The following is a 26,846-nucleotide window of genomic DNA, read 5'->3' as shown; positions in this document are numbered from 1 at the left end:
TCTGCATAGGTACAGATACGTAACAATGTATTTTTTACTAGAAAATGTTACATACACAGTATTTATTACATACATAGTAACCTGAAATAAATATAATAGTTTCGTGAAGTCAATCCTACTTAGTTACCTTTCTTCAAATAAAACTGAAATTTTCTAAGATATACATTCTGTAAATATAATATTTTTAATTATTGAAAATAAAATGTTATATTACAATAAAACACAGTAATAATAGAAATATTTTATTTTTAAATAATGTAGTACACATTCCACATTTCCCTTTCTTTCATAAGTAACATTACGTTAATGGTGTTATAAATTAGGTTGCAATCTGGCTGATACAAGCTGAACCTATTAAAGTCAAGTAACGGTGCTACTACTCGTATCAATTGGTAATATATCTGTATTTAAAATGTGACATATATTTTACTGTGTAATTGAATTAAATTGGTTCAACTTTAGTAAGGCTGAGCGAATATGAACTGAATTGCCTAATCTATGTGCCTGGATACAGAATCTAAATGTTTTAATTTATGATCGTCGAGATTGGGCCTAGCTTCATATGTACAAATGGTGACGCCGTGCTTGTGACCCGGCGCCCATTCCCCCTTCAGGCCGATATAATAAATTTTCGTGTTGTCAGCACCGAAGTTACTCGGAAAGTGCATGGTCAAATGGGTTACGGAAGAAAACGTGACGATCCTGTAACAATAATAAAGTATATAGAATGTATTCTCTATTGCAATTACTTAGTCAGGTCATAAGTTCTGTCAAAAAGGTTTTGACTGATAAAAAAGCCATAGGTACAGATCCCTTATTATTCATATATATGGGTTGAAAGCTTTTTTAATGCTGAATTACTTATAATATAACTTAACGTAATTTGCTGTCTCAGTTTCGCATGATTCTATGTAATATTCGGAAAAATGGTATAGAAAAACATGCTAAAATACGCGACCTAATTTTGAACCCTATTTATTTATTTATCTTTTTTACGTGGTTGAATCTTACATAAAACAAAAGCTGGATCTTTTATCTTTCTTAAAATATATAATTCTCGTGTATTGGTATTGCCAAAATGCAACTGTACGTATTTTATCAATTACGATATTAGCGTGTCACTGAAAAGTATCCTAAGTTTGAAGGGTATTAGCTGAAGTACGGACTTGTCGGAGAACTAAATGCTGCTGAAAAAATAACGTTCTAATAAAGTAGGTTCATACAAATAAACAATTGTATCTATTTTATTAATGTGACACTGATTTTCACTCCCTTTTGTAAAGTATAATTTTTCACAATCCAGCCGCGTATTCGCGTCTGACGACAATCCCAAAGTAAAAAACAAGTATAAACTAATTAACAATTAATAATAATTAACAATTTTAAACTAATTATATTACGTTTTGATCAGTATAAAACAACATTCCTAATCATGGCAAACTTGTTTTATTAAAAGCTTTGTATTAAATTTTATCAGTCAAAACCTTTGTGACAGAACTTATGACGTAACTAAGTAAACTCACTTACAGAAATTTGTAAAATGAAATAGTGTTGTACATAGGATATACAGTCAGGAATAAATAGATAGTGACGACAAAAGTGGCTAAATATATCGGAACACATCCTTATTGCTATGGTAACAAAGATGTGCAACGATAGGTATATTTCGACACTTACTTTTCTGTACGACGATACTATTTCCACGCATTCAACATTTTACAGATTGACAATTAGTAAGGTTCGCTTCATTAAAACATTTTAATAATATAGTTTCATCCGAAAGAAAGCATGAAACTCGGCATGCATATAATCATACTTGCAAATATAATTAGAAATGGTAAGTTATCATTGCTAACAAGTACAGTCAGCATCAAAAGTAGCGGATGAAACAACGCGCCAATAGTATCTGATATTCCGAATAACTTTTCCAAATATTAAAAAAAATCTAAAATTCGCGTTCAAAAGTATATCTTTTACAGTATTAGTTGTTCTATATTAAAGACATCACTATTTGTTAAGCTTTTACAGAATGGTAGATACTTCTGAAGCGTTGTTTGATCCGCTACTTTTGATGCTGACTGTACCTAGTCAAGCGGCTGTTTCCTCAACTTTTGTGACGCGATTTGCAGTTATCCATTATTTTTATGTTTATCGCACAGATACAATAGTACTCAGAGCTTCGATGACCGCAAGAGGTCTGGAAGACCACGCACCGTTCGGACCCCAGCTCTAATAAAGGCAGTGAAGGCGAGAATTGCAAGAAACCCCGTCCGGGAGCAAAAGCTGTTGGCAATACAGATGTCTGTGAAGAGAAGCTCCCTAAAAAAGGTATCAATGAAGACCTTGGACTACACGCTTACCGCAGACAAAAAGGTCATTTGCTTAATGGACGATTAAAGACTATGAGGCTACAGAGAAGTCGCGTGCTATTGAAGCGGTACGCACAAAATGGCCACCGAAAAATACTATTTACAGATGAAAAAAATTTTACCATTGAAGAATTTTGTAACCGCCAGAATGACAGAGTGTATGCAAAAAACAGTCAAGAGGCGATTGCGGCTGTTCCGAGAGTGCAACGAGGCCATCATCCCTCTTATGTGATGATTTGGCTTGGTGTGTCATACTCAGGGCTAACACAGGTTCATTTCGGTGAAAGAGGTGTGAAAACAGGAGCCAAAGTTTACCAGGAAACCGTTCTCGAACCAATAGTGAAGCCCTTAAGCCACACCCTATTTCAAAACCAGCCATGGGTCTTTCAACAGGACTCAGCTCCTGCACATAAGGCAAAAACAACTCAAGCCTGGTTTCGAAAGAACAAAATTGATTTTATTGCCCACGAAGACTGGCCGTCCTCCAGCCCGGACCTTAACCCCCTGGATTATGCCATATGGCAGGTTATTGCGGAGAAAGCCTGTGCTAAACCCCACACAAATCTGGACTCCCTCAAGCGGGCCATAGTTAAGACAGTGACGGAATTAGACATGACAATCGTGCGTGCCGCTATTGATGACTGGCCTCGTCGTTTGAGGGCCTGTGTCATGGCCAGAGGAGGCCATTTTGAATGATATTGTCATATGTAATTTCTGATTTTGTGTACTTCATTTTAATATATAGTTTATTCAACTTTCGTTCGTATATTTTATGTAGATAAAGATTATTGCAGTAACATAATTTAGTAACCAACTAGGTAAGTACCTTCTTCCATCAAACCTCTGAATAAACCATAAGTATACCGACTATTCACTATTACATTCTCTACAATACTAGTCCCAGACGTATGTTGCTAGATCTTGTCTGGTAGTTTTAAAATTCAACTTCGCGCAATTTCGGCCACAATAGATATTAATGACCAAGTTCTTACTGAGCAAGAACTTGTAAAGTGGTTACGGTGGATATATCATGAAGCCTAGTGATCATCAGCTACTGCTACGTTGGTGCTAATAATTTGACTAAAAACAATTGATGACTTGTTTTCATTATTATTTTTTGTACCTATACATACCTACAATAAGCAATATGGTATACCAAGATTCATGCTTTCTTTCGGATGGGATCGTATTTTTGTACACGCCTAGTACTTTTCAAATTTTATACAAGTGGTACTTACCCACTTGAAATAATTTCTTCATAGGTCCATTCACAGGGTGGACTCAAGTTCAAATGTATAGGTGTGGTATAGGTATATAATATACACCGTGTTTTTTTGATTTCCGTTAATTTCAAGGGTGCATCCCTAAGCTTAAATTAAGTAACATTCTCTAAGACATCGATATTCTAATTAACTCCATTTCGGAGATAATCAATATTTAATTTTTATCTTATAAGGCCGCTATGAGCGTTTACACTTGGCTTAGGGCCTGTATACATATTGATGAGTGTTAAGTATGAGTTAATACATTTGCTACTAAACGTAAATACTATCTCGGACGATTGATGTTCAAAATTACATTGATATGTCACAGTTTTCAATTGTTTCGTTGAGTTAAATGTAATGCCCGTGTTACAACAATGCTATATGCAACATTTAATTACTTTTTAAAAATAAAAAAAAAATAAAAACGGTTTTTTTTCAATATTTACTATGCCATAGTTTCCTTAAACCTTAAACGTAATTACCGATACCCCGAAGATAACGGAATTCAATAAAAACACGGTGTATCTTTTTTAATTTTACGTCATTGATACCAGGAAAGTCGAAGTCAGTTTTGCACATTGAGGGTTACACAGGCTTCTTAATTTTTATGGTCGAAAAATCTGTACAACATGGTCAGGAAAAAATAAAGTGGGTCCGTTTGGATTTTGGACGAGACTTTTTGATATACAAGAAATACACTAATCCAAAGGCTCATTTAAGAGGGGCATGAAGCCAGTAAATTAGAAAATAACAAAAAATCAGGCGCGTTGCGCGAAATTTGCGACGAAGATTTCGCGATCGAACAGATTTTGACGTTTTTTCTTAAGACCTATCCCTGAAAGTATACTTTGGTTTAAAATTTTGCTAGTCAAATCCCTCGGCTTTTTCATTATTTATTTTATGCAAAAAATATGCTGCTATCGTATGCAAGGTAACAATATACAACTGAATATAAATCAAAATTAGACATGATTACGTGATTTTTTTCTATCAAGCCAACTTTAACCTTTTAAGATTTTGCTCAGAGTCTGCCCTCGCAAATATAGTCTAATTTCCATTGACCTTTATGAAAATGTTTAACAATTCAATATAAAAACTTGTAGTTTTTACAATTATTTGCATTAGCCCCGTCTTAAAAAATGTTGGATATATTTGGATGCAACACAAATACCTCAACCTAATAATGTCTTCTATAATGAGTATTGGATATGCCTAATGTGTTACTTTTGGACCAGCAACTTCAATTAAGTTGTTGTTAACCCTAGAGTATTTGCACCTTGCTGTAAACGGCAGTGCTCGGGTGGAGAGTATTTTGTCACCCTTACTCAACTTTTTTTTTAAATTAAAAACAATGGATACCTAAATTAGTGTGTAATCATAAACTTAGATTTAAATTTAGTAGTACAAAAAATACCTTGACAAATGCACCATGTCCAAGTAATCAGTGTTTTCGCCAAGGGCAGCAAAATGCTTATAGTGTGAGCACTCGAGGATTAAGTATATATTTTGAATGTTATAAATATATCACTTACTTGGGAGCATATTCTAATACACCTTCGCTGTCTCTGTGAAGTTCAAACACCTGATCTGGTTCCATGGTGACATCATCAAATGTCATGTTAGGTTTATTTTTAAATCTGCAACAGAAAAAATAATCTTTAAAATATGAAATACCTAGGACCACCATAAATTACAGTAATACAACAAAGTATAAACACCTTTTTAAAACTGCATTTAATAAAATGGCATTAGCAGCAGATAAACAGCAAGGACACCAATTAATAAAAGTAAAAAATTATACTATTGAAATCATTATGTAAAATAAACTTAACATTAAAATTGAACTAGTCTCTACAGAGTAGTAGACTTAGCAGCCTTTATGTTTGAGGAGGCCAGTATTAGAGTTAATATATATTACAGAGGTTGATTTATAATTTAAAACTCATCATACAATAACAATCTGATTTTTTAACTAAAATCTTATCAGGTAAAATAGTATTAGGTACTTACAGTCTCAATTTAGATGGGTGTGCATCGGAATTTTCTGATGCTACCTTTATGCCTTTAAGTTTAACATTGCCAGTGAATGGGATGTTGAAAAGGAGTTCTTCATCTGCATCACTCTCAACAAACTGAAAATCAATTAGTACATCAGTTTTATTATGTTATTAATATGCAATTAGTAATGTGAAAACTTCCTCATACCCCATACCATACCCTAAATCACCCTCATACCGCATCACAAAACCGTTTCGTGTATCGTTCGAGAGAGCTGACAATTTTCAAGTTATAGTACCCAGATTTTAGACATGTTATATGGCAATAAGTTTTAAACTAGTGACTCATAATGATATTTTGTATTTAAATAAAAATGTTCGTTGGTAGTAAATACTTTAATACTATTGATTGAGGTGTATTGTAAAAAAAACGTTTGTTAATTATGAGTGTTTGTTCATCAATTCTAATAGTAATATTCCATTTAGATAACATAGAAGTCGAAAATTAAGAGACTGAATACTCACATGAGTTGTATCTAGTCGCCTTTCCCATGGCTTAAATACTGTTTTACCTGACCCTTCCACCATCTCATTCAAACACTGTAAATTCTCCTTATCAATTTTTTCGTAAAGGTTATATTGAATACCCAATTCCTCTGAACTTGAGTGGTCGTGATCGTGGCATTCATTGTGACAATGGTTATGAGACATTTGAATATTGATTATCTATTTGTTTTTATTATAATATAAATTTGCAGGTAAATATAGTTACTAGTTAGTCACGGTCGCTCAAATTAAAAACCCTAACGTCACTTTTGTTTTGACTTTTGACATTTGAAACTCTAGATGTCCTAGTTAATAGTTTTGTTTTTTTAAATATAATATCGACACTATTTATTCTGAATAGGGATAATCAGAATTATTGATTCAAATGGCATGAACCGCTTTCTTGAGCATTCCGTGAATGTTGAGGGGTGCGTAGGTAGAAACTAAATTTTAGATATATATTTGCTGTAGGCGTAGGCAAAGAGTAAAGTAAGTATAATATGGCGTAGGCTACTAAGAAGATAGTACGGTAGCCCTCAGCATGCATTATTCGCGTCGTGCTTATACACCGCGCATGTGACGCTGACGAACACTATTAGCATGTGGTGTGCGGATCGGAGAAGTAATCTCACAACTCGCACTTGGCTGTTATTTTTTTATCCTGGCAACCCTGTGGCACTTGAGTCACTGTCAAGGAATGACGAATGTTGAATTTTTGATGCTTTGGCTGGGATTGGATGAAGCAGAATAAGTGCTCGTGATTTTACATAAAATACTGAATAATCGTGAATTTAAATTTTACTCGCTGTTGGTATCTACTTCAACATGTCCTTACTCAACCACTCTCGGGTTTCTATTAGTGTGATTGCCATATTTAGTTGTTTGCTATTCCTAGCTAATAATTATGTGGAAGCTAATGAAAATGAAGCAGTGAGTGCCTCAAAAATAGGCCGAGGAGTTGGGCATATCATGAACATCTACTACTGGTGAGGATCCTTGGATAACTTTTCCCCTGATTTTAGATCCTGTCTACCCGTCACGGAACAATGGTGTTCCGGACATTTGGGAGGCGTGCGCGGAGACGAAGCCGACACGGGGAGGCCCTTTTAACACTTTAATGACATGTAAGAGGTACGCCGAGCGGATGCTGCCCTTGCCCGTGTCATGGGGTGCACTCAGAGGCAAGATCCGCCAGGGTGTAGGCTATTGGAAGTTGATGGAATCTAAAATTAACTGGGCTATTGGGTGGACTATATACTGGGCTATAAAAACCAAATAAAACTATGCAATTTTATTTCCAGCAGATGGTGACTTGCCCCCAAAAGATGGGCCCCCACAAAAGTGACATCTAGGATGGCTCAAAGGCAACACTGGTTTAAGGGCAGAGGGTAGAGAGTTGTCACTGGAGATGTTTAAAGAAACATATAGCCAACTCGCCACTTAGGGTTTCCACAGCTAGTTCCTGTTATTATTAAGTGTATAACGCAAATATTTAATTTTATTCGCAGCTATTCGTGCGGGTACAGGAAAGTGTTTGAAGACTATGCTGGAATAATTTCCCAAAAATATCCTGACATCTCTGTTATTGGTGCCAACTATGACCCTCCTGGCATGAACATGTACCTCTCAAGGATGATAGTAAGCAATGCCAATTCATAATTAATCTTAGTTTTTCTTTGTTAATTAAGGAATGAATTATGTTTTACATTATGTGCAACATGACCACATCAATGGACCCAAATACCCAAAAATAGTGCTCATATGCTGGAACATGGATCCACCTATGAGGAAACTATTAGGTTAAGGGAGTAATTAAATTATAGGTTATGATTTAAGTTTTAATTAAGTGTCGGACAGAATGTCACAAATTCTGTGGAAAAAATCCCAGAAGACGTGGTTTCAACACAAAACGTGAACCAGTTTAAAAATAAATTAGACAATCATATTATATCTAGTGCTTGTTCATGATATCTATATTTATGATTAACGAATACAGGTCATATCAGTTGTCATAACTGCCTGCCTGCTTATTAAATAATACTAACAATAATGGGACTAGCCCCATATCATCCTCACTGCACAACTACAAGGGCCCGCACAGACTCTATTTAAGGCATTATCAAAAAGTATATCAGACGCCTCGGGTGATCATAGAGCTGGCAGCTTCCTCGCACAAAGAATTAGTATTGCAATACAGCATCTACGGCATCATGCTGCAGGGGGATAGATTTCAGTAGTTTATTTTAAGATTAGTTTTATTTATTTTTTTAGATCAATGTTATTTTAAGTTTAATCTTATTTATTAATTTTGTTATTTCCGTTTCTTTAATAAATTTATAATTTAATTCTTAATTAGTGTTAGGAAACAATTTTGTTACTTTTATTTAGAGTATACATGCTATCTATAATATAACCATTAAAGTCTCTTTGAAACCTTGCATGAAGAGAGTAGAGGCATCTTATCATTATTCTTATCTTCTACATATATATATATATAGGTATAGTGAACATAACTTACTGTGGACACACAATTTCCTTCTTATCTCTATTTATTTATTGACTCTAGTGATAGACATGTAATTACTAAATAAATTATTAGTTTTACAAAAGACTCTTTAATCAGTTTATAAATTAAGGCATTTATTATTTAAAGAAACCAGTGTTGCAATCACCTGCCATAGGATTACACACTTGTTTACACTGTAGTTAACTACAGTTACAACTACTAAGTATTGTTTGCGGTTACTGTTACTCTCTTAACGGACCACTCATAGACCTTGTGTTGTTGCAGCAAGGTTTACAAATGGGCAGATAACTGTATCCATCATGTACATTCAACAATAGAAATGAATACGGATGCAACATTCTATATTTCGTGTCATCCACGATGACGTGCAGATTTGTCAAATTTAACCTTTAATAAAATGACAATACTAGTCTAGGCACGCGTCGTTGTCAATGACACGATCTATAACTGATAACTGTCTACCATTAGTAATGGTAGTATCTTAGTTTAAGTAAAACTTACTAATGTCAGTGGCATTGTGTTATAATAACAAGCTGCAAATGTTTATTTGTTTCAGGGTTTTGCAAAAATGTTGCTGATCATGTGCATATTGAGTGGAGTGAACATATTTGCATGGCTCAATAAGCCACAGCCTGCCTGGTGGAGTTGGTGCCTGGAGAACAAGCTATATGCCTGCATGATGATGTTCTTCCTTGCCAACATGCTTGAAGGCCAACTTGTCTCATCCGGAGCATTTGAAATATCTCTAGATAACATTCCACTATGGTCTAAGCTAGAAACTGGAAGAATTCCTCAACCACCAGAATTGTTTCAGATAATTGATAATACATTACAATTCTCTAAAATGGATATGCCAAAGAACTTTGCGCAATAGGGTTTAGGGTTTCAATGGTAATTAGGACATCTTATTATTTTTATTTTCTTCTTCCTATGTTTATTACTTGCAGAACTATGATCAAATTAATGTAACTTGTTTCAACCCATACTAAAGTATTTAGTGGAATGTTTAGGCTAGTGTAACTGACCTACCTATTGCATAGTATTCAGCCAATAAAACAATTTTTGATAATAAAATAAACACTTTTATGCAGACGTAATAAGCAGCACCTGCACTGATTGCGGAGCAAACCTGAACAATAGGCAGATAGGTTATCACTAAACCGTCAGCTCTACTTAATACTGTAGTATGGAGCTTAAAAAGTATTGTCAATGTGGCATACCATTTAGGTATGTTTGAGTTTTAGATAGGTCGTTTTGCTTCACTATGTGGGTATTCAAAAGAAAATAACTGCTCAAAAAGTATTTTCAAAACGATCCAATTGGGTTTATTTGATACCTAAAATTAGGTATATATTTTTGTTTTATTGCATTTCCGGTTATATTTTTGTACAAAGATGTGGTATTATTTATAGTAATTTTGTTAAAGTACTAGAATAATGTGATGTAGATTCGTGAAAAACCATATTTGGTGTTTGCAAATTGAAGCCAAATGAGAAATCGAAGGATTATGTTTTATTTAGGGATGGATATTGGAATGGAAATTTGTTATTTTTTATGGAATTATATTTAAAAAAACGTTTCACATATTCACATACAGTTTAAACACCTTTATTATTTAAAAACATTGCATTTAGAGAACAGTTATTTACAAGACGAAGACAACAGTAATTTTCTAGTCACATCATATTCAACTACTTACTGTACCAACAATAACACAATGTCAAACACATCTTTTTAAACCACCAATAAAGTGATTTAAAACAAGGAAATATTATTTCATTTACTTTTTATTCGACAAATTGCGGTTTTTAGGAGACTAAAAACTCGAGTATTTCAGGGAATCAAACCCCAATAACAAATAAAGCTTCGATACCTATATATTTGAATACTTTAATCCTTCGCACCTATCTGCCTAATTCTATACTAAGGACGGATTAACAATCACATGTGTTTAAGAGCTTCAGCTCTTGTCGAGAAAATAAGGACGGCATAAATTAACAGCTAAATCCTACGTGCTAATTGTGTGCGTGATAAAACCTCTGCACACAGACATACCTTACCAGCCTAGGTAATTAATAAAATCGGTAATTACTGAAAAACAGCTAGGTATGTATTCAACCAAATTACAATACAATACAAATATACTTTATTGCACACCTCAATACAGAAACAGTACAAATAATACAACACATAAAGAAGAGGTAAACAACAGGCGGTCTTATCGCTAAAAAGCGATCTCTTCCAGACAACCTTTAGGTAGCGGAATTAAAAAAAAAAAATGTTATGTCAGTAGGTGTTCCAGATGCAATAAAAGAAGTCTAGCACAGAATAAACACAAAACTAAGCAATATAATTATCATATACAAATATAAATAAAAAAGATATATAAATACATATTACTTGAGCATTAAAATGAAAAAAAGGTAGGTAGGTTCTAGTTTATTATTTGAATTAATCGTTTTATGCAGATGTTCGACCGGCGGTGATAAGGGAGTAGCAATGAGGAGATTTTTCCTTCGCGGATAAATGTGTTCTCTTAATAAAATAAGCTATTATTAATAGCCTCCAATGTGAATCGCCAGCAATTAGTCAGGCAGCGTGTATGGTCTAGAATAAAAACCCATACTAATCCCACTTTTTGGGGTTATAATACTAGCACTGCCTTCCACTGACAAACGACTCTTGCCAAATGATAGCGATGTCCCAATCTGAATGGATGTGCCTTAAAGCGGCGCGCGGCACATGGGGCAGGAGTGTCGCAGCACGAGCTCGTGCTGCTGCGCGCGCGCGCCGCACGCCCACACGGCGCGCGGCGCCGCCAACGCTCGCCCCGACACCGCGCAGCCCGGGAACACGGTGTCACAGCTGGGGCACACCGCTTACAGCGGCGCGTGGCACATGGGGCAGGAGTGTCGCAGCACGAGCTCGTGCTGCTGCGCGCGCGCGCCGCACGCCCACACGGCGCGCGGCGCCGCCAACGCTCGCCCCGACACCGCGCAGCCCGGGAACACGGTGTCACAGCTGGGGCACACCGCTTACAGCGGCGCGTGGCACATGGGGCAGGAGTGTCGCAGCACGAGCTCGTGCTGCTGCGCGCGCGCGCCGCACGCGCCGCACGCCCACACGGCGCGCGGCGCCGCCAGCGCTCGCCCCGACACCGCGCAGCCCGGGAACACGGTGTCACAGCTGGGGCACACCGCTTTCCTGCAAACAGCAAGGTGATGACACATGACAAGATGGTTAATGTAGTACATACTAGACACGCTATCGAGAACAACTTGTGTCGCCATTTTCGGCGTTTGACGTCTGTCACTAAGCTTAAGAATAATAGCTATCCAAAGGCGAAACTGTTATGACAACGGTTCATTTTCTGCCTAAATACGCGGGACTGTAAAGCATCTAGATAAAATGTATTTATTTCCGTTAAAGTGTAATGATATTTTTTACTTATGTGACACTGGTTATATTAAGATTTATAAAAATATTCATAAAACCCTTTCTATTTGACTCTCGTACTGGTAGCAATTGTGATCAAATCACGCTTGTAACATAATATATTCTTTAAATATAATAAAAACACTTCAATAAATTACAAGATAACAATTAATATATCATTCTTATGTATATATTCTGCAAACAATAAGGTAGATTCGGACCCGGGTACGTCCTTAATCTACGTCCACAAGAGAGGTATGGGCATTGTGAATGTCATCTTGCTTTGTGTGGTAGGGCACAGCACAGCGGATGTCATTCCAGATCTAGAGCAGAGCCCAACTGGGGAAATACCTCCACCTTACAGAAAACCGCAGCCAAATAACACTAGACCCTACTCATAGTATTGTGTTCCTGCCGGTGAGTAAGGTTGCCAAAGCTCAACGAGGGAGGGAGGAGTGTTAGGGTCGACAACGCGCATGTAACTCCTATGGAGTTGCAGGCGTACATAGGCTACGGAGACGTAGTAAAAAAAAAAGATTATCATCAGTACCTCAGTGTTACATCTGCGAAAGGTAGTCTATGCGCCAAAGAAAATGGCGTACCACCGCGAGTATTTAAAGTGGCATTTCAAAATAATCTAAATGAGCTTAAAACAAGAGCTTTTTCGCAGTGGATTGTTATTATCGCGCTTTTATTACGTTTCTAGATATTATTATAATACATTTTCCTAAGGCATAAAGGCATTTGTAATTTTTATTATTTTTTAAAGTTTCATCTCAAGTGGCATCTCGTCAGTAGTCAGAGTCGTACTGAAGGCCTACCGCGAACCACGTTCGACGTGTTGCCTTCCTGGCACTTATGTACGAATTTACAAGTGCGACAGATAGGAAACACGTCGAACGTGATTTGCGGTAGGCCTTCTGAACGCAATGAAGTGAGGTGCGGAATCATTTTGTTTGAGATGCAGACTCTAGTACTATACCTCAATGGCGTAATATGCAGTGCGTGCCGTACGAGTCACACGGTCATTCGTGCTAGCAGTTATTTGCACTAACAACAAGTTTTTTATTTTTACGCATGTCACAACGATAAGAAAACTAAAACCACGGTTATTATATTGATGACTTACCATTCGGGTATGGCGGCGTTACAATTTGGGCAGTCGATTTTATTTCCTTTTACATCCTTAGGTTTACATCTCGTAAAAATTTCAATTGCCAACTTTTCGAAGTTGTCGGGCTGTAAAAAACAATGATTGATTTATTAAAAGTTTACTATTTAAGCTAGTGCACTATTCTTTTTTCATGGTAGACTTTCAGAGAAATAAAGTAAAAAGTAGTTATATATCAAGTAGATTAATTAAATTGATTCGTTTACGATTAGATTATTACAGACAGATACAGGAACAAAGAAAAGAGAGAGAATTGAAAACAATGATATAGTAAAGTCTTTACTTTTTGAACTTAGCTCGTCAAAAGAATCTATTTAATATTGTATTTAAAACCGCAAAAGGTGTTTGTACTATCCAGCAGCAGTAGCATCTATCTGGAGTGCCACGCGCCCTTTGAACGCGTGTCGCTGTCGATCACCCGCTACATCTGATTGTTCATTGAAAACCATAGAATTGATATTTGATAAACATTGTACATTGTATAGATCTTTTGAAAGGAAAGGAATGAAAATAAATGTGAGCAAGACGAAAGTAATGGTATTTGAAAAGGGAGAAAGTACGACAAACTGTGAAGTTTTGATTGGTCAAGAAAGAGTTGAACAAGTGAAAGAGTTTGTGTATCTGGGAACCTTGTTCACTAGGTACGGTAAACATGATGAAGACATTGAAAGGAGAGTGAATGCTGGAAATCGTGTGAATGGGGCACTCAACGCTTTTATGAGCAGCCAGAAGGTGTCGCAAAAAGCACGGTTGGCTGTGCATAGAGGGGTGTTGGTGCCTACACTTATGCATGGTAGCGAAAGTTGGGTATGGCAGAAGAAACATCAGAGTCAAGTGAATGCAGTGGAAATGAGAGCGTTGAGAAGTGTATGTGGTGTAAAATTACAAGATAGAATTAGGAACAGTGTGAGAAGGGAAAAGTGTGGACTGAACAAAAAAGCACATTTGGCGATTTCTCCTCTTCACTGTGTTTGTTAAGTAAATTAAATTTTCAAAACAAATTTTTGTCAAGTTCCGAGTTCTGACGATGGGGTCCATGAGGAATCGAGGGAACTCTTCAAATATGAAAGGCATTCATATGGTGAGCTTTGTATTTTCTTTGACAAATTAAGCATTTACATTTAAATAAGTGACATTTGATGAAGTGGAACTGCTGATGATGATCAGAATGGAACTCTTCAACGACGCATAGTACACGTTTAGCGATTTCTCCTCTTCGCTGTGTTTGTTAAGTAAATTAGATTTTCAAGATAAACTTTTGTCAAGTTCGAGATCTGACGATGAGGTCCATGAGGAATCGAGTGAACTCTTCAAATATGAAAGGCATGCATATAGTGATTTTTGTATTTTCTTTAACAAATCAAGCATTTACATTTAAAAAAGTGACATTTGATGAAGTGGAACTGCTGATGATGATCAGAATGGTACTCTTCAACGACGCATAGTACACGTTTGGCGATTTGTCCTCTTCGCCGTGTTTGTTAAACAATATTGAAATTAGAAATCTAACTTGAAAATTCAAGACAATTTTTTTTTAAGTTCGAGTTCTGACGATGGGGTCCATGAGGACTCGAGGGAACTCCTCAAATGTTCAAGGCATATATATAGTGATCTTAGTATTTTCATTAACAAATCAAGTATTTACATTTGTAGAAGTGACATTTGATAAAGTGGAACTGCTGATGATGAACAGAACGGAACTCTTCGATGATGTATAGTTCACGTTTGGCCATTTGTTCTCTTTGTCCAACAGTTAGGTTTTCAAGGCACATTTTTATATTTATATCCTATTTAGTTTTTTTAATAATTATCTGGTGTTTTATTTCATGCATGGTGTGAAATAATTTATCTTAAATACAGTCAAATACCCTATTGCGGGTATCTTACCAGTAAACCATATGGTAAATCTGAAATGTGTCAAGGTGGGTGCAGTGGCAAAAAAAACATCTTACTTCCTTTTCTACATAATTAGGCGTAGAACGCTGTCTTTTTAATTTCATTATATGAAATCTAAAATCAACAATAATCGTTCTTTCACCGGTCTCCCTCAATGAAGTCGGTTTTTTTTCTTAAAAATTATATGGTACTGTGATGGTTGGAAACCTTCAGTCTCGTGGTAGATAACTGGCAACGATTATTTGAATTCAGAACTATCGCCCTGCTGAAGGAATAAAGATCTGCAGGCGATTCATTCTGAAGGTGGCAAGCAACAACGATAGACGATATTTATGTTGTTAGTTTGAATAAAAAATAGAATTAAATATTTTCAGAAATCTACCTCGAGCGTTTACATTCCTCACCTCATAGACCGTATCTCATTACAAGACCTGTTCGTCGTTTGAAAAACAATATTGAATAGATTCTTTTGACGAGCTGAGTTCAGAACGAAAGACTTATACAGTATACTCACATCGATTGCTTCGAGTTTAATGAATGCCTTCGAACATAATTCAAACGCTCTCGCTTCGACTGCTATCGATGCTATTGTGCACCATACCTGAAGACAGAAAATCAGAGCACATCAGCATATATAAATTACGTCCTTGTAAATTAATTCGTTAACTATGTACCTAGGTACAGTAGGTACTTACCATTTAGCATACCTAGAATCTGCAAATAAATGTATACCTACATTCAAGTAGTTGGTTTATTTATCCGACTGTAACTTATCCAATTGTTATTAATTTATTATTATAGACTAAAATTATTAATGTGCAACTTCAAACAAGTAAATGTGGTGAAACCTGTGCGATGTGCGTGTCATTTCGCTGAGGTCAGTTGGTTCTACTTGTACGAGTCGTGCGAACGCGTCATATGACTTCGTGCTCCTTGCCCTTTTATTGACTTGACGTTATACTAATATATCTCTTATGTATAATTTCATTGACTAATTAGGTTTGCCAGTTCCTAGTATTGAATGAAGACAATACAAAGGTACCTTCGTACCTACAATTAGCAGAATTAGATAAGTAACCGCTTGAGGTGGTCAATATTACACGCTGAAGTAACAATAAACCTAATAATAAAGTTGTGTTCTGATTATTTAGAATGCCTCGTTCTTAGCAAAGCTCCTTTTTCTGTCCCTGAGCATTCCTAATCAAGTCAGGACCTTGTGCTATAGCGCGCTTTAATGCCATCTCAAACTAGGGGTGCGTCGCGCCCGGGCAGCAGCATCGTGCGTGTCTTTTGACCTGACATTTATCTATAGGTAATGCAAGTGATCGACGACGGCGTGGAAATGCGGCGTCGGAGCACGGAGGCCGCGCTAAAGCACGCTTCGCTGCCGTTTGAAACCAGCGTTACACCGCGTCTAAATCGCCCTCCAACATACTTGTTCATCTATAGGTGCTGCGCGGGATGCAAGTCATCTACGAAGGTGTGTAAATGCGGTGTCGGAGCATGGAGGCCGGGCCAAAGTGCGCTCCGCTGCCATTTGGAACCAGCGTTACACCGCGTCTAAATCGCCCTCCATCATACTTGTTTATCTGTAGGTGCTGCGCGGGATGCAAGTCATCTACGAAGGTGTGTAAATGCGGTGTCGGAACATGGAGGCCGGGCCAAAGCGCGCTCCGCTGCCATTTGGAACCAGCGTTACAGCGCGTCTAAATCGCCCTCCATCATACTTGTTTATCTGTAGGTGCTGCGCGGGATGCAAGTCATCTACGAAGGTGTGTAAATGCGGTGTCGGAGCATGGAGGCCGGGCCAAAGCGCGCTCCGCTGCGATTTGGAACCAGCGTTACAGCGCGTCTAAATGGGCCGCCATCCTACCTGTAGGTGCTGCTCGGGATGCAAGTCGTCGACGACGGCGTGCAGGCGGGCGGCCGCGCGCACGGCGGCGTCGGCGCGCGGCGGGCGGGCCAGCGCGCGCTCCGCCGCCATCTCCAGCCAGTGCTGCGCGGCGCCCAGGCGGAAGCTTCGCAAGGCTTCCCGCCCCTTTGCTCCGTCTGATTTAACGTAAACCACTATTTAGTACGTAGTACTGACTTTACACGGATGGAAATCTTGTTCAATTAACGTATTTACCACCAAATGTGAAACTTCTGATAAGTTACTTATCATACAAGCATGGGACCATGGGCAACTTTGTACAAAACCCAACAGATATGAGAGTTAGGTCATTAGATAGGTAGTCCACCACACGGTCAGCGCGGCGAATGGTTTGCCGCGCTCGCAGCGGTGCGCGAACATAGGGTAGCAATTAATTTACTTACTTGGACTCTATTGCCTAGTTAATAAGGGTGATGACATTTTGATTAAAATACAAATATCTTAGTTCTGCAATGGAATTCCGCTATGTGCCTATAGAACGAAATGAGTAGGTAAATAGAGATAGTGGTGGACTAATGGGTCAGCGCGGCGAATGATGAACTCTATTAGTCCACCACAGGGTCAGCGCGGCGAATGGTTTGCCGCCCTAGCATCGATGCGCGAATATCTACCCTGCAGCAGTTAATTTACTTACTTGGACTCTATTGCCTAGTTAATAAGAATGATGACATTTTGACTAAAATACAAATATCTCAGTTCTGCAATGCAATTCCGCTTGGTGCCTAATGCCTATAGAACGAAATGAAGTACATAGAAATACCTATCTAATCACCTTATTCTCAACTCTGTTGGTTTTTAGACCTTTATGACGCATAGTCCTTTTAACGATGATTGCCATTGAAGACCGGTTGAGTGCAACTACTAGATAGATCTAGCAAGATCTATTTCAGTAATTGGACCATTGTCAATACTTTGTGAGAAATAGGGATGAAGGGGGTGGCGTCCGACTAAGGGTTGCAGAAATAACACACGTCCGTTCGTTACAGTATTTAATCGAGACAAAGAAATCTAGTGCTACCCACTTATATATTAGGTAATATATTTGGCTAAGTACAAACAACAACACACCTAACTGACCATTAAAGACAGAGCAGAGAGAAAATGAAAGAGATAAATGTATGTGTATTATGTCAACTTCAAATTAAATAACATTTGCGTATGTGTGACGTGCCTTTGTCACTATAGTTGTTTGAGCATCTCTATTATACTCTGAGAAGGTATAGGATTTATTGCAACAAGACACGTGACTTTGTCAAATAGTACATTACGATACAAGTGCGAAAAAATAGGAAATTCGAAACGAGTGGCGATAAATTAAAACACGACCGAAGGGAGTGTTTTAAATCGACACGAGTTGCGAATTACCTATTCGCACATGTATCGTACAACGTTTTACAGTACATATGGCCCTTTAAATGTTCGACACATTAACGTAATATGCTACTTCTCGCACTAGTGCTATAAAGTAGCCCCATATGTACTGTAAAATATATTTTAACTTTCGCTTGATGTGGACAGGATAAATTAAAAAAAAAACTATATTATTTTTGATTAATTGATGATTCTATAGGTGTTTAATATTTTTACTCTGTTATCTTTATTCATATATTTATAATTTAGTTTGTCACTGCATTTTAGTTCAAAAATGCAATGTCTATAAAACTATGATTGACAATAAAATGCAGAAAAGGTGAAAAAAAAAACAAACTTCAATTTTATCTCGCTTATTTATTACTATTTAAAATTAATACGGGATGTGCCCTCCTCCATTGTCTAGGACTAAATTAATCCTGGAATGCATATTCGCCACCATATTCCAACACATGTCACTTCCTCTTAAAAGTTCCCAAGTGTGAAATACCACTTGACTCAAATTTTCTTTGTTTCGGACGTCGCTTGGATCCCAATTGAGAACCATTTGACCCCAAACGTTCTCAATCCTTTTAGCCGGCCACCGAATCAGCTCAACGTCAGGTTGACCTGCTAGCCATTCCTGCAACAATTGGGAGCTGTGTATGGAACTATTGTCCTGTGCGTAAACGTGAATTAATCGAATCGCAATATCAATCGGAAATAAATCCATAAATTCAATATATGGCATTTAATGTCAATAATGACATTATATCAAACACAAAAGAAAAAATACTGTTTCAAAACTCTTTTGAATAATAGCCCGCATAACTTACCTATAGCGTAGAACACACACATACATACGCATTCAAGTGTGACTCTCTTTCATGCAATATTTCCCATTTCTGAAGTGTATAGCTAGCTGTGTTGTTGTTTGTACCCACATTCATCACACTTTGTAGTTATTATTTACTTACCCACAGAGTTCTGAGTGTACAGGTGTCCTGCTAGGATGTATAATTTCTTTATGCGGGATGGAGACACGCATTTTGATGCCTCAATGTTAGCAAGCTAAAACATAAATAAAAATTGTTGAAGAAAAACGTCCTTATTATTTTACAAGTTGGCGGTAATGGTAAAGTACCTGAAATGCCATGGCCGCAGCTTGTAACATGCGACCTGTCTCCTTTAGCTGCATAATTCCTTGAATGGAAGGTGTTTCATTGATGATGTCACCCATCTCGTCCATGTTCGTTTTCATGGGTGCATCCTGAAAAAAAAACAGTTAACGTATTTAAAATATCTCGGATGAAACTAATATGTACCCTAAAAACCAATACATACTTTGATTATTGATAATTGAACTTATGTGGTATCATACTACTGGATATTCCGACACCGTACATGAAAGTGTGCTGTGCAGTACAGTTCACGCACGCTTCCTATGGAGTTTAACCCCTGTTATAACTGAGATATTAGACGGGTTCTACGAAATCGTCTCGATGTGTAGATAGCTGTATCTGTAAAATGAACTGAAAAAAACCAAAACTTGTTCCAAACCTTAGGTTGCCTAGGCAAGCCAGTGAACAGCTTCGACAGGGCTTCGTTGTCCTCGAGCGCCATGTAACATTTCTTCAACCCTTCCGTGTTATTGGACATCGTGTAATACTCGAGAGCTCCGGTCCTGTTGGTAATCATTTAGAGAAAGTAATTTAAGGTTTAGAGTTTTGAGATAGTTAATATCCCTGACTGACAACAATATTTTCATCTATTACAGTGTAAGTAAAAATATAGGCACAGTTTACCTCAAAGATACGCTTACATTTTTCGCCTTATTAGAAAGGAGTAAGGTGCAAAAGTGTAAATATGCCTTTGACGTCGACTGTAGGTACAAATAAAGCGATAAGGTCAGTTTTTAGTGACAGTTTCCTTTCAGGAAGTCATCCACAGTGCCCAAAGATTTCAATGAGTTATTAACAGATTACAGTGCGAGTCCACAAGTTCGTCTCACTTGAGCTCTTGCTGTGGCTCGGTCTCGACGCCCTCGACGGTTTTCATATACAAATTATACCAGAGTTACAACATAATTTCAAATTCAAAGCACGATATTTCTAGACATTACAACTCTTCAACAATAAAATGAAGAGTCAGCCGGAACTACTGACCAATTTATTTTATTAAACTTTATTGCACAAAATATATACAACAATGTACAAATGGCGGACTTATTTCCAAATAGCATTCTCTACCAGTCAACTATAGGGCCCAACAGAGACACTTACAATTGGTGCAGAGAGAGAGAAAAAAGTCAATGAATTAAAAAGAAAAGCAAACTAATATACTTATAAACTACATATATATCATATAAATACAAACATATTATAAATATAACACACACATACATACTATAAATATAATATTGATGAATATGATTTGAACTCGTGTTTTACCAATTCTGTCGGTCTATATAGTAGTCGCCGATGTTGCTGTAGGCCTGCTTGACTTGCGCGTCCGTGGTGCTCGCGGATTGCTTGAGCAACTCGACCACGCGGAACCAGTGGCCGAGGCGCTTTCGGAGTGCTATGGCCAAGTCTCTGGGGGAAATTAAATATGATAGACTAGTTATTTGATTTGAAGCCAATTTTCTACTTTTCTGCTCAGTATTTTCTTAAAAAATATATACCTACCTATAGTCCGAGTTAAATCTTAGATCTAAGTTGATAAAGTATTGTTGGTGGTAGATTCTATAACCATCACATGTAATACATGTTTGAATAACATACAATTTCGATGAAGCAGCATCATTACGAGCTCCTAACACGAGCAATTGTTAATTTTTCAATGTCAACATAGCCTATCAATAACATAGTAATTCTAAGTAACTTTAATTTACTATACGAAGTGGGTCACACATTAAAGTTAGTGACTATGACTATATATCTTATACCTTTAAAGGAGCAATTCTTGTGTATATATATATATATATATATTTCTGTGATCTCGGAAACGGCTCTAACGATTTCGCTGAAATTTGGTATATGGGGGTTTTTGGGGGCATACAATCGATCTAGATTAGTCTTATGTTTGGGAAAACGCGTGTTGTCGAGTTTTCAAGTGTTTTTCTTTCGACGCAGAATATGGTTACCGGCCACTGTCTGTCTGGTCCAGCGGGTTAAGACGCGGACGGCTGGAAACGAGTGTTACGGGTTCGAATTTCGAATCTCGCCTGGTGAAAAACTTTTGTTTTATATATATATATATATATATGTTCAAGTTTATATATGTTTTTATTAATTTTTATTGTTTTATACAAGTTTAATTTAGTAAAAAAATGTAGTTAAGATTATCACCTATACAATTACAATAAATAGTTATAACCGAGCAAAGCTCGGTCGCCCAGGTACTGTTAATAACTATACGTCATACCGCAGAAAATTCATTTACTTTACGTTAAGTACCACCTCTAGAATGTTTTTTAGTTTAATAGCTTTACTAAAGGGCATTGGCAGGGCAACGAAATTTATATGTCTTTGCACATAGAGGATGTAACAACAATAGTGGGGATCCATTTAAGGGCATATTCGGTATCGTGTTTTGATTAGAAAAAGAAGAAAAAAGATTTTTGCAGCGAAAAAAAATGTTTTTCTATGGGGCATGTCGTCCAAGTCGGCGAAGCTTCTATACAAAAGCCAAAAATGTTTTTTCTACTTTTTCCTAATCAGAACACAATACCAAATACGCTCTCAAACGGACCTCCACTCTTTTTGTTACATTCTGTATGTGCAAAGACAGAAATTTCGGTGCCTTGCCCTCTAGTAAAGCTATTAAACGAAACATTGGAGAGGTGGTACTTACCTTCTATCTTCATCGTGGTATATCTTTTCAGCTGCATCAAAGTCTTTAAAGTAAGCGAGTATTTCTGCCTTCTTCAGCGCGTTCGAATGCAGCGCGTTCAGTCGTGAGACGAATCTAATTCCCGCGTAGTCGTTACGCCGTACGAAGGCCGCCTCCGCCGTCTCCAAAGCTGACTCCGTTTCTAAGTTTTTTAAAGCTGCTTCAGCTAATAGTAACCTGAAGGAAAATAATAAACTTTTATTTGGTATCGCATTAAGATTTTATAGTTGAGTATAGTAGAGCACGCTATAGTAAACCTTATTGGAAGGTATGAATGTTCATTATAAACCGTACCCCGTTAGGTCTGTGGTTATGTGTTGTGGCGTTAAATAAATTTATTTTCTTTCTTTTTAATGTGGCGCGCAAAATGCAAAAACATCGTCGTTGATTTATTTTTCAGATATTATAATAATGTAGAGAAAAAAAGATTTTTCTCTACTCGACGCATTAGTTGTTGGTTAAGGGGCCCGATTTACTCGACAGTGACAGATAATGGAATGTATGGTATATTACCAGCATGTTACACATAAAAATTATAAATCTCTATATCCACAGCTCAATTACCAAATACTATACAAGAATGACCTTATACAGCAAATATAGATATATGGTAGCGATGACAGTCATATTGTACAGTATCTTTTGTAATTTTCTCAAATGGGTTATGTGCCGGCCCAAGCTTTTTATACATAGCGCCAGTGCCGTTTCCTGTCAATCCTAGCAAGTATCCCTTTAAGCCAAATCCCATTTAAAAAAACTAGACAGGAGAAGCCTACGCTGGAGCCACTTATTTAACCCATATTGCCGCCGCCCAGGGTTACTGTTACTGACGCCAACGCAATTCAGTTCAAACAAAAAGTACATATTTTGTAAGCAAATACATTAGTGTAAACATACCATAACTGCGGGTGTGGGTTATCCTTAATGAAGTTCTCGGCCTCCTTCAAGCCGACCTTCTCGATGAGCTGCCGAGTGTCTCTCAGGGACTTGACTTCCACTCGCACGATGTGTTGCGGTGTGCACTTATCTGTAATACCGTCAAGTAGCGCTGTTGTGATCTCCAGCTCCTGAAAAGTTGAATTAGGCACGTATATTAAATAAAATTGGAGGCATTTAATTTTGACATATCACAATAGTTTGGAAATCAAGTACTATAATATTATTTACATGACCAATATTTTGCTTGGTAATCTCGGAGGAAACGTATATATGTACGTTTACGTAGTCTAAAAGCTATCACCGGCCCACACGTCCTACACCTACATTTACCTTGAATGTGCACAGATAGCCTTGCAAGCCTTATAGCCGTAGCCAGCGTTTGTGGGTTGTCGCTGCCCCACACGTGCTATACCTATATGGTTACCTTGAATGTGCACAAATAGCCCTGCATCGCGAGCGGCTCTTCGAGCTCCGTGTCGCGCATGACATACAGGCGCGCCTTTTCAGCCACGGCTAGCATCTGTGGGTTGTCACTCGCCCACAGGGCGCTCCACACGTCTTTGCGTAGCGCCTGTCCTACGCTGATGTTATTGGCCATGTCGGTGTCGAGGAGGTATAATGAACCGGGTTGGTCTATTACGTAGAATTTGCTGAAAATTGAGAACGTTCCAAAATAAAGTCAAACTTGTCAGATGGGAGCTTTAACCTTTACTTTCCCACTGATACGATATCAGGTCAACAGAAATAATCGAAATGAAATGATAAATTTAAAACTTCAAGGTCGTTTATTGATTAGCAAGTTTTTGTCATCCTTATGCCTTGATCACACGTACCGAGTAAACGGGGAAACAGTAAAATGTTTCTCGGCCGAGACAGTGATGTAAGCGAGTAACTGTTCACACATGTTTTGAAATTAGGACAGTCAGTTATATGACGCGCGCGGCGATGTGCCCATGTGACGACCGAGTGGCGAGTGAGTGCGCGTTCAGACCTGCCGAGCGAGCGAGCGAGACAGTGCGGGGAAGCGGGAGGGTGGGCACTCGGCCTAGCAGATAGAACGTCCACCGAACTACTGACTCACCGCTTCGTTCGCCCGAGTGCTCGGCCGAGCACTCGGCGCTATGTTTATACGCAACGAGTACTCGGCCGAGAGCACTGTCTCGCCCGTTTACTCGGTACGTGTGATCAAGGCACACAAGCCACACATGACCACGACCGTGAGTTATGGCATAAAATTAAATTTCATCGAAATTATCCTTCATTAGTTCATACTAAATGGTTAGGCAAATCCTAATGGCAAATACTAAATGGTTAGGCATATCCTCTGCTCAGTGCCGGATTAAGACATTTTGGTGCCCTAAGCATTTCTAGACCATGGTGCCCCCTCATCAAGATTACATTGAATTTTCTTGGTAAATTGAGTGACGTTTATTGCCGCATTACTTCTGAGAATAGAATTTTCAATTCGTCACATTATTTTATCACGGAAATTGACAGTACTGCAGCAGTAATGTGCCAAGAGTAGGTAGGTAAGGTCAAGTGTAAGCAAATTCGAAGACCGTGCTTCGCATAAGTCCGGAGGCCAAGCCAACCATGGTCCAAGTGTAAGCGAAGACGTAAGACATAGGCCGTGCTCCGCACAGGGTTTTGCAACCTCTAGAGCTTTCCTGCGAAGCTCATTCATGAGGGCAAAGGCCGAGCTTCAGAAGGGGCTTAGCCATTGACCATTGGTTCTTGTCAGAACAAGTACCAAGGGCCACAAATGTCTTAAATACCCGGACCCGGAATTGGACCCGGGTACTACGTCCAAAAGAGAGGTATGGGCATTGCGAATGTCATCTCGCTTTGTGTGGTAGGGCACAGCCAGTGGATGTCATACCAGATCTAGAGCAGAGCCCAACTGGGGAAGTACCTCCTCCTTACAGAAAACAGCAGCCAAATAACACTAGACCCTACTCATAGTGTTGTGTTCCTGCTGGTGAGTAAGGTTGCCAGAGCTCAACGAGGGGGGGCGGGTTTAGGGTCGGCAACGCGCATGTAACTCCTCTGGAGTTGCAGGCGTACATAGACTACGGAGACTGCTTACCATTAGGCGGGCCGGATGCTTGTTTGCACCGACGTAGCATAAAAAAAAATAGCAAATTATTGTTTACGAAAACGGGGCTTAATAGGGTAAGTTTTAAAATTACCTCTGACCAGACGTTTCAATGACGGCGTTGTCCCCATGGTCTCGGAGAAGACTGTGTAAAGTCGACATCATTATTTTGACGTTGGAGGTAATTTTAGAACTTAGTCAAACGCGATTAAGTCCCGTTTTCTTTAATAATAATGTGTACAAATAATCACTTACTGAGAAATACATATTTCAACTTAACATAATACAAAGGAGAGGGTAATTATCTAATTATGCAACTTTCAAGGCCAATTTTAAACTAAATATACAACTATGTAAACTATACTACTACATATTAAAACTAAAGTGTATTAGACCAATACAATTAGATTTTTTCGAGTTTGGACCTAAAAATACGTGTAATCCGAGTTTGCTTCATTCCAGGAGGTGTGCATAAATGTTTCCTCTTTTTCAGTTTTTTTGCTTGTAAATCGAAAACTGTACGGCCGACGGAAAATTTGTTCTAATTACGAGTATTATTAAAATTGATCTGAGGATCCGAAATATAATTCAATAAAGTCAGACCCCATATGGAGTATTGCTGTCACCTTTGGGCAGGAGCACCTGCATGCCAGCTTGGACCCTTTGACTCTGTCCAAAGACGCGCTGTGCGAATCGTTGACGATGCCAAACTCACAAGCGGTATTGAACCTTTAAGTCTAAGGAGAGACTTTGCCTCCATGTGTGTGTTCTACCGCTTGTACAATGGGCTGTGCTCTGAGGAATTGTTTGACATGATGCCAACGGCCACTTTCTATCACCGCACCGCTCGCCGTCGGCAGGGAGTTCACCCTCACACCTTAGAACCTAAATGGTCGCGTACTGTGCGGTTCAAGAGGAATTTCCTCCCGCGGACGCTCCGGCTGTGGAATAAGCTCCCTTCCGAGGTTTTCCCGAGAGTCTACAGTATGGGGTTCTTCAAAAAAGGAGTGTACAGGTTTTTAAAGGGTCGGCAACGCGCATGTAACACCTCTGGAGTTGCAGGCGTCCATAGGCTGCGGTGACTGCTTACCATCAGGCGGGCCGTATGCTTGTTTGCCACCGTGGTGGTATAAAAAAAAATTTTACTCTTGCAATAAAATATATTGATTGATTGATTCACTTACGTAGTCAATTTGTGTAATAATGTCCTATAATATTTATTCAGGGCACCTTAATATGTGTTTGTAGTAAATTGTAAAAAAAGGTCGACATTTTTTATTTTTGGTAAAATCATGTTAATAATCCTAAAACGCTTTCTTACCAGTGTCTGATCTACCAAGTGCTATTGTAATTGATAGTGGGCTCCTTCTACATCGAGTGGTTTGGCAATCCGAAGGAAATGTATGCACTTCCTGGGATAGAGAAAACT

General features: G+C 38.2%; 3 protein-coding genes across 4 annotated transcripts in view; 1 reads left to right on the top strand and 2 right to left on the bottom strand.

Moving 5' to 3' along the window:
• Nucleotides 1–229: 229 nt before the first annotated feature.
• On the bottom strand, nt 230–6,525 carry LOC133517755 (PITH domain-containing protein GA19395-like). Its single transcript, XM_061851152.1, has 4 exons — nt 6,157–6,525; nt 5,645–5,766; nt 5,167–5,271; nt 230–702 (listed from the first exon to the last, which is right to left on the bottom strand). Exons 1-4 carry the CDS (start codon nt 6,340–6,342, stop codon nt 492–494), a joined length of 624 nt encoding a protein of 207 aa, XP_061707136.1. The 5' UTR covers nt 6,343–6,525; the 3' UTR covers nt 230–491.
• A 330-nt stretch (nt 6,526–6,855) lies between these two features.
• Nucleotides 6,856–10,473, top strand: LOC133517756 (thioredoxin reductase-like selenoprotein T homolog CG3887). The gene is made up of 3 exons (XM_061851153.1): nt 6,856–7,163; nt 7,686–7,815; nt 9,261–10,473. The coding sequence occupies exons 1-3, from the start codon at nt 7,003–7,005 to the stop codon at nt 9,576–9,578; spliced, it is 609 nt and encodes a 202-aa protein (XP_061707137.1). The 5' UTR covers nt 6,856–7,002; the 3' UTR covers nt 9,579–10,473.
• A 1,239-nt stretch (nt 10,474–11,712) lies between these two features.
• Nucleotides 11,713–26,846, bottom strand: part of LOC133517733 (WD repeat-containing protein 35-like) — a 36,491-nt gene continuing 21,357 nt past the window's right edge. For both annotated transcript variants that reach the window (XM_061851115.1, XM_061851116.1), the window contains exons 12-22: nt 23,747–23,972; nt 23,281–23,450; nt 22,345–22,560; nt 20,940–21,083; nt 20,050–20,173; nt 19,634–19,759; nt 19,467–19,560; nt 17,080–17,255; nt 15,721–15,807; nt 13,269–13,378; nt 11,713–11,908 (exon numbers count right to left, since the gene is read on the bottom strand). In XM_061851115.1, the coding sequence (XP_061707099.1) occupies nt 11,740–11,908; nt 13,269–13,378; nt 15,721–15,807; nt 17,080–17,255; nt 19,467–19,560; nt 19,634–19,759; nt 20,050–20,173; nt 20,940–21,083; nt 22,345–22,560; nt 23,281–23,450; nt 23,747–23,972 (1,642 nt within the window). In that variant the 3' untranslated portion in view covers nt 11,713–11,739. The remainder of the gene's footprint in view (nt 11,909–13,268; nt 13,379–15,720; nt 15,808–17,079; nt 17,256–19,466; nt 19,561–19,633; nt 19,760–20,049; nt 20,174–20,939; nt 21,084–22,344; nt 22,561–23,280; nt 23,451–23,746; nt 23,973–26,846) is intronic.

This window comes from Cydia pomonella, chromosome 5, assembly GCF_033807575.1.
Source record: "Cydia pomonella isolate Wapato2018A chromosome 5, ilCydPomo1, whole genome shotgun sequence".
Taxonomy (NCBI): domain Eukaryota; kingdom Metazoa; phylum Arthropoda; class Insecta; order Lepidoptera; family Tortricidae; genus Cydia; species Cydia pomonella.
Note: the sequence above shows the minus strand (reverse complement) of the source record. Positions and strands in the feature narration are given on the sequence as shown.

Excerpts from the sequence above, each read along its gene's own strand:
- LOC133517755 (XM_061851152.1), bottom strand. The coding sequence starts at position 6,342 with ATGTCTCATAACCATTGTCACAATGAATGCCACGATCACGACCACTCA. Across the intron at positions 5,767-6,156 it reads GGCGACTAGATACAACTCAT|TTTGTTGAGAGTGATGCAGA; the intron begins GTGAGTATTCAG and ends ATTGATTTTCAG. Across the intron at positions 5,272-5,644 it reads CACCCATCTAAATTGAGACT|ATTTAAAAATAAACCTAACA; the intron begins GTAAGTACCTAA and ends TTTCTGTTGCAG.
- LOC133517756 (XM_061851153.1), top strand. The coding sequence starts at position 7,003 with ATGTCCTTACTCAACCACTCTCGGGTTTCTATTAGTGTGATTGCCATA. Across the intron at positions 7,164-7,685 it reads ATCATGAACATCTACTACTG|CTATTCGTGCGGGTACAGGA; the intron begins GTGAGGATCCTT and ends TTTTATTCGCAG. Across the intron at positions 7,816-9,260 it reads TGTACCTCTCAAGGATGATA|GGTTTTGCAAAAATGTTGCT; the intron begins GTAAGCAATGCC and ends TATTTGTTTCAG.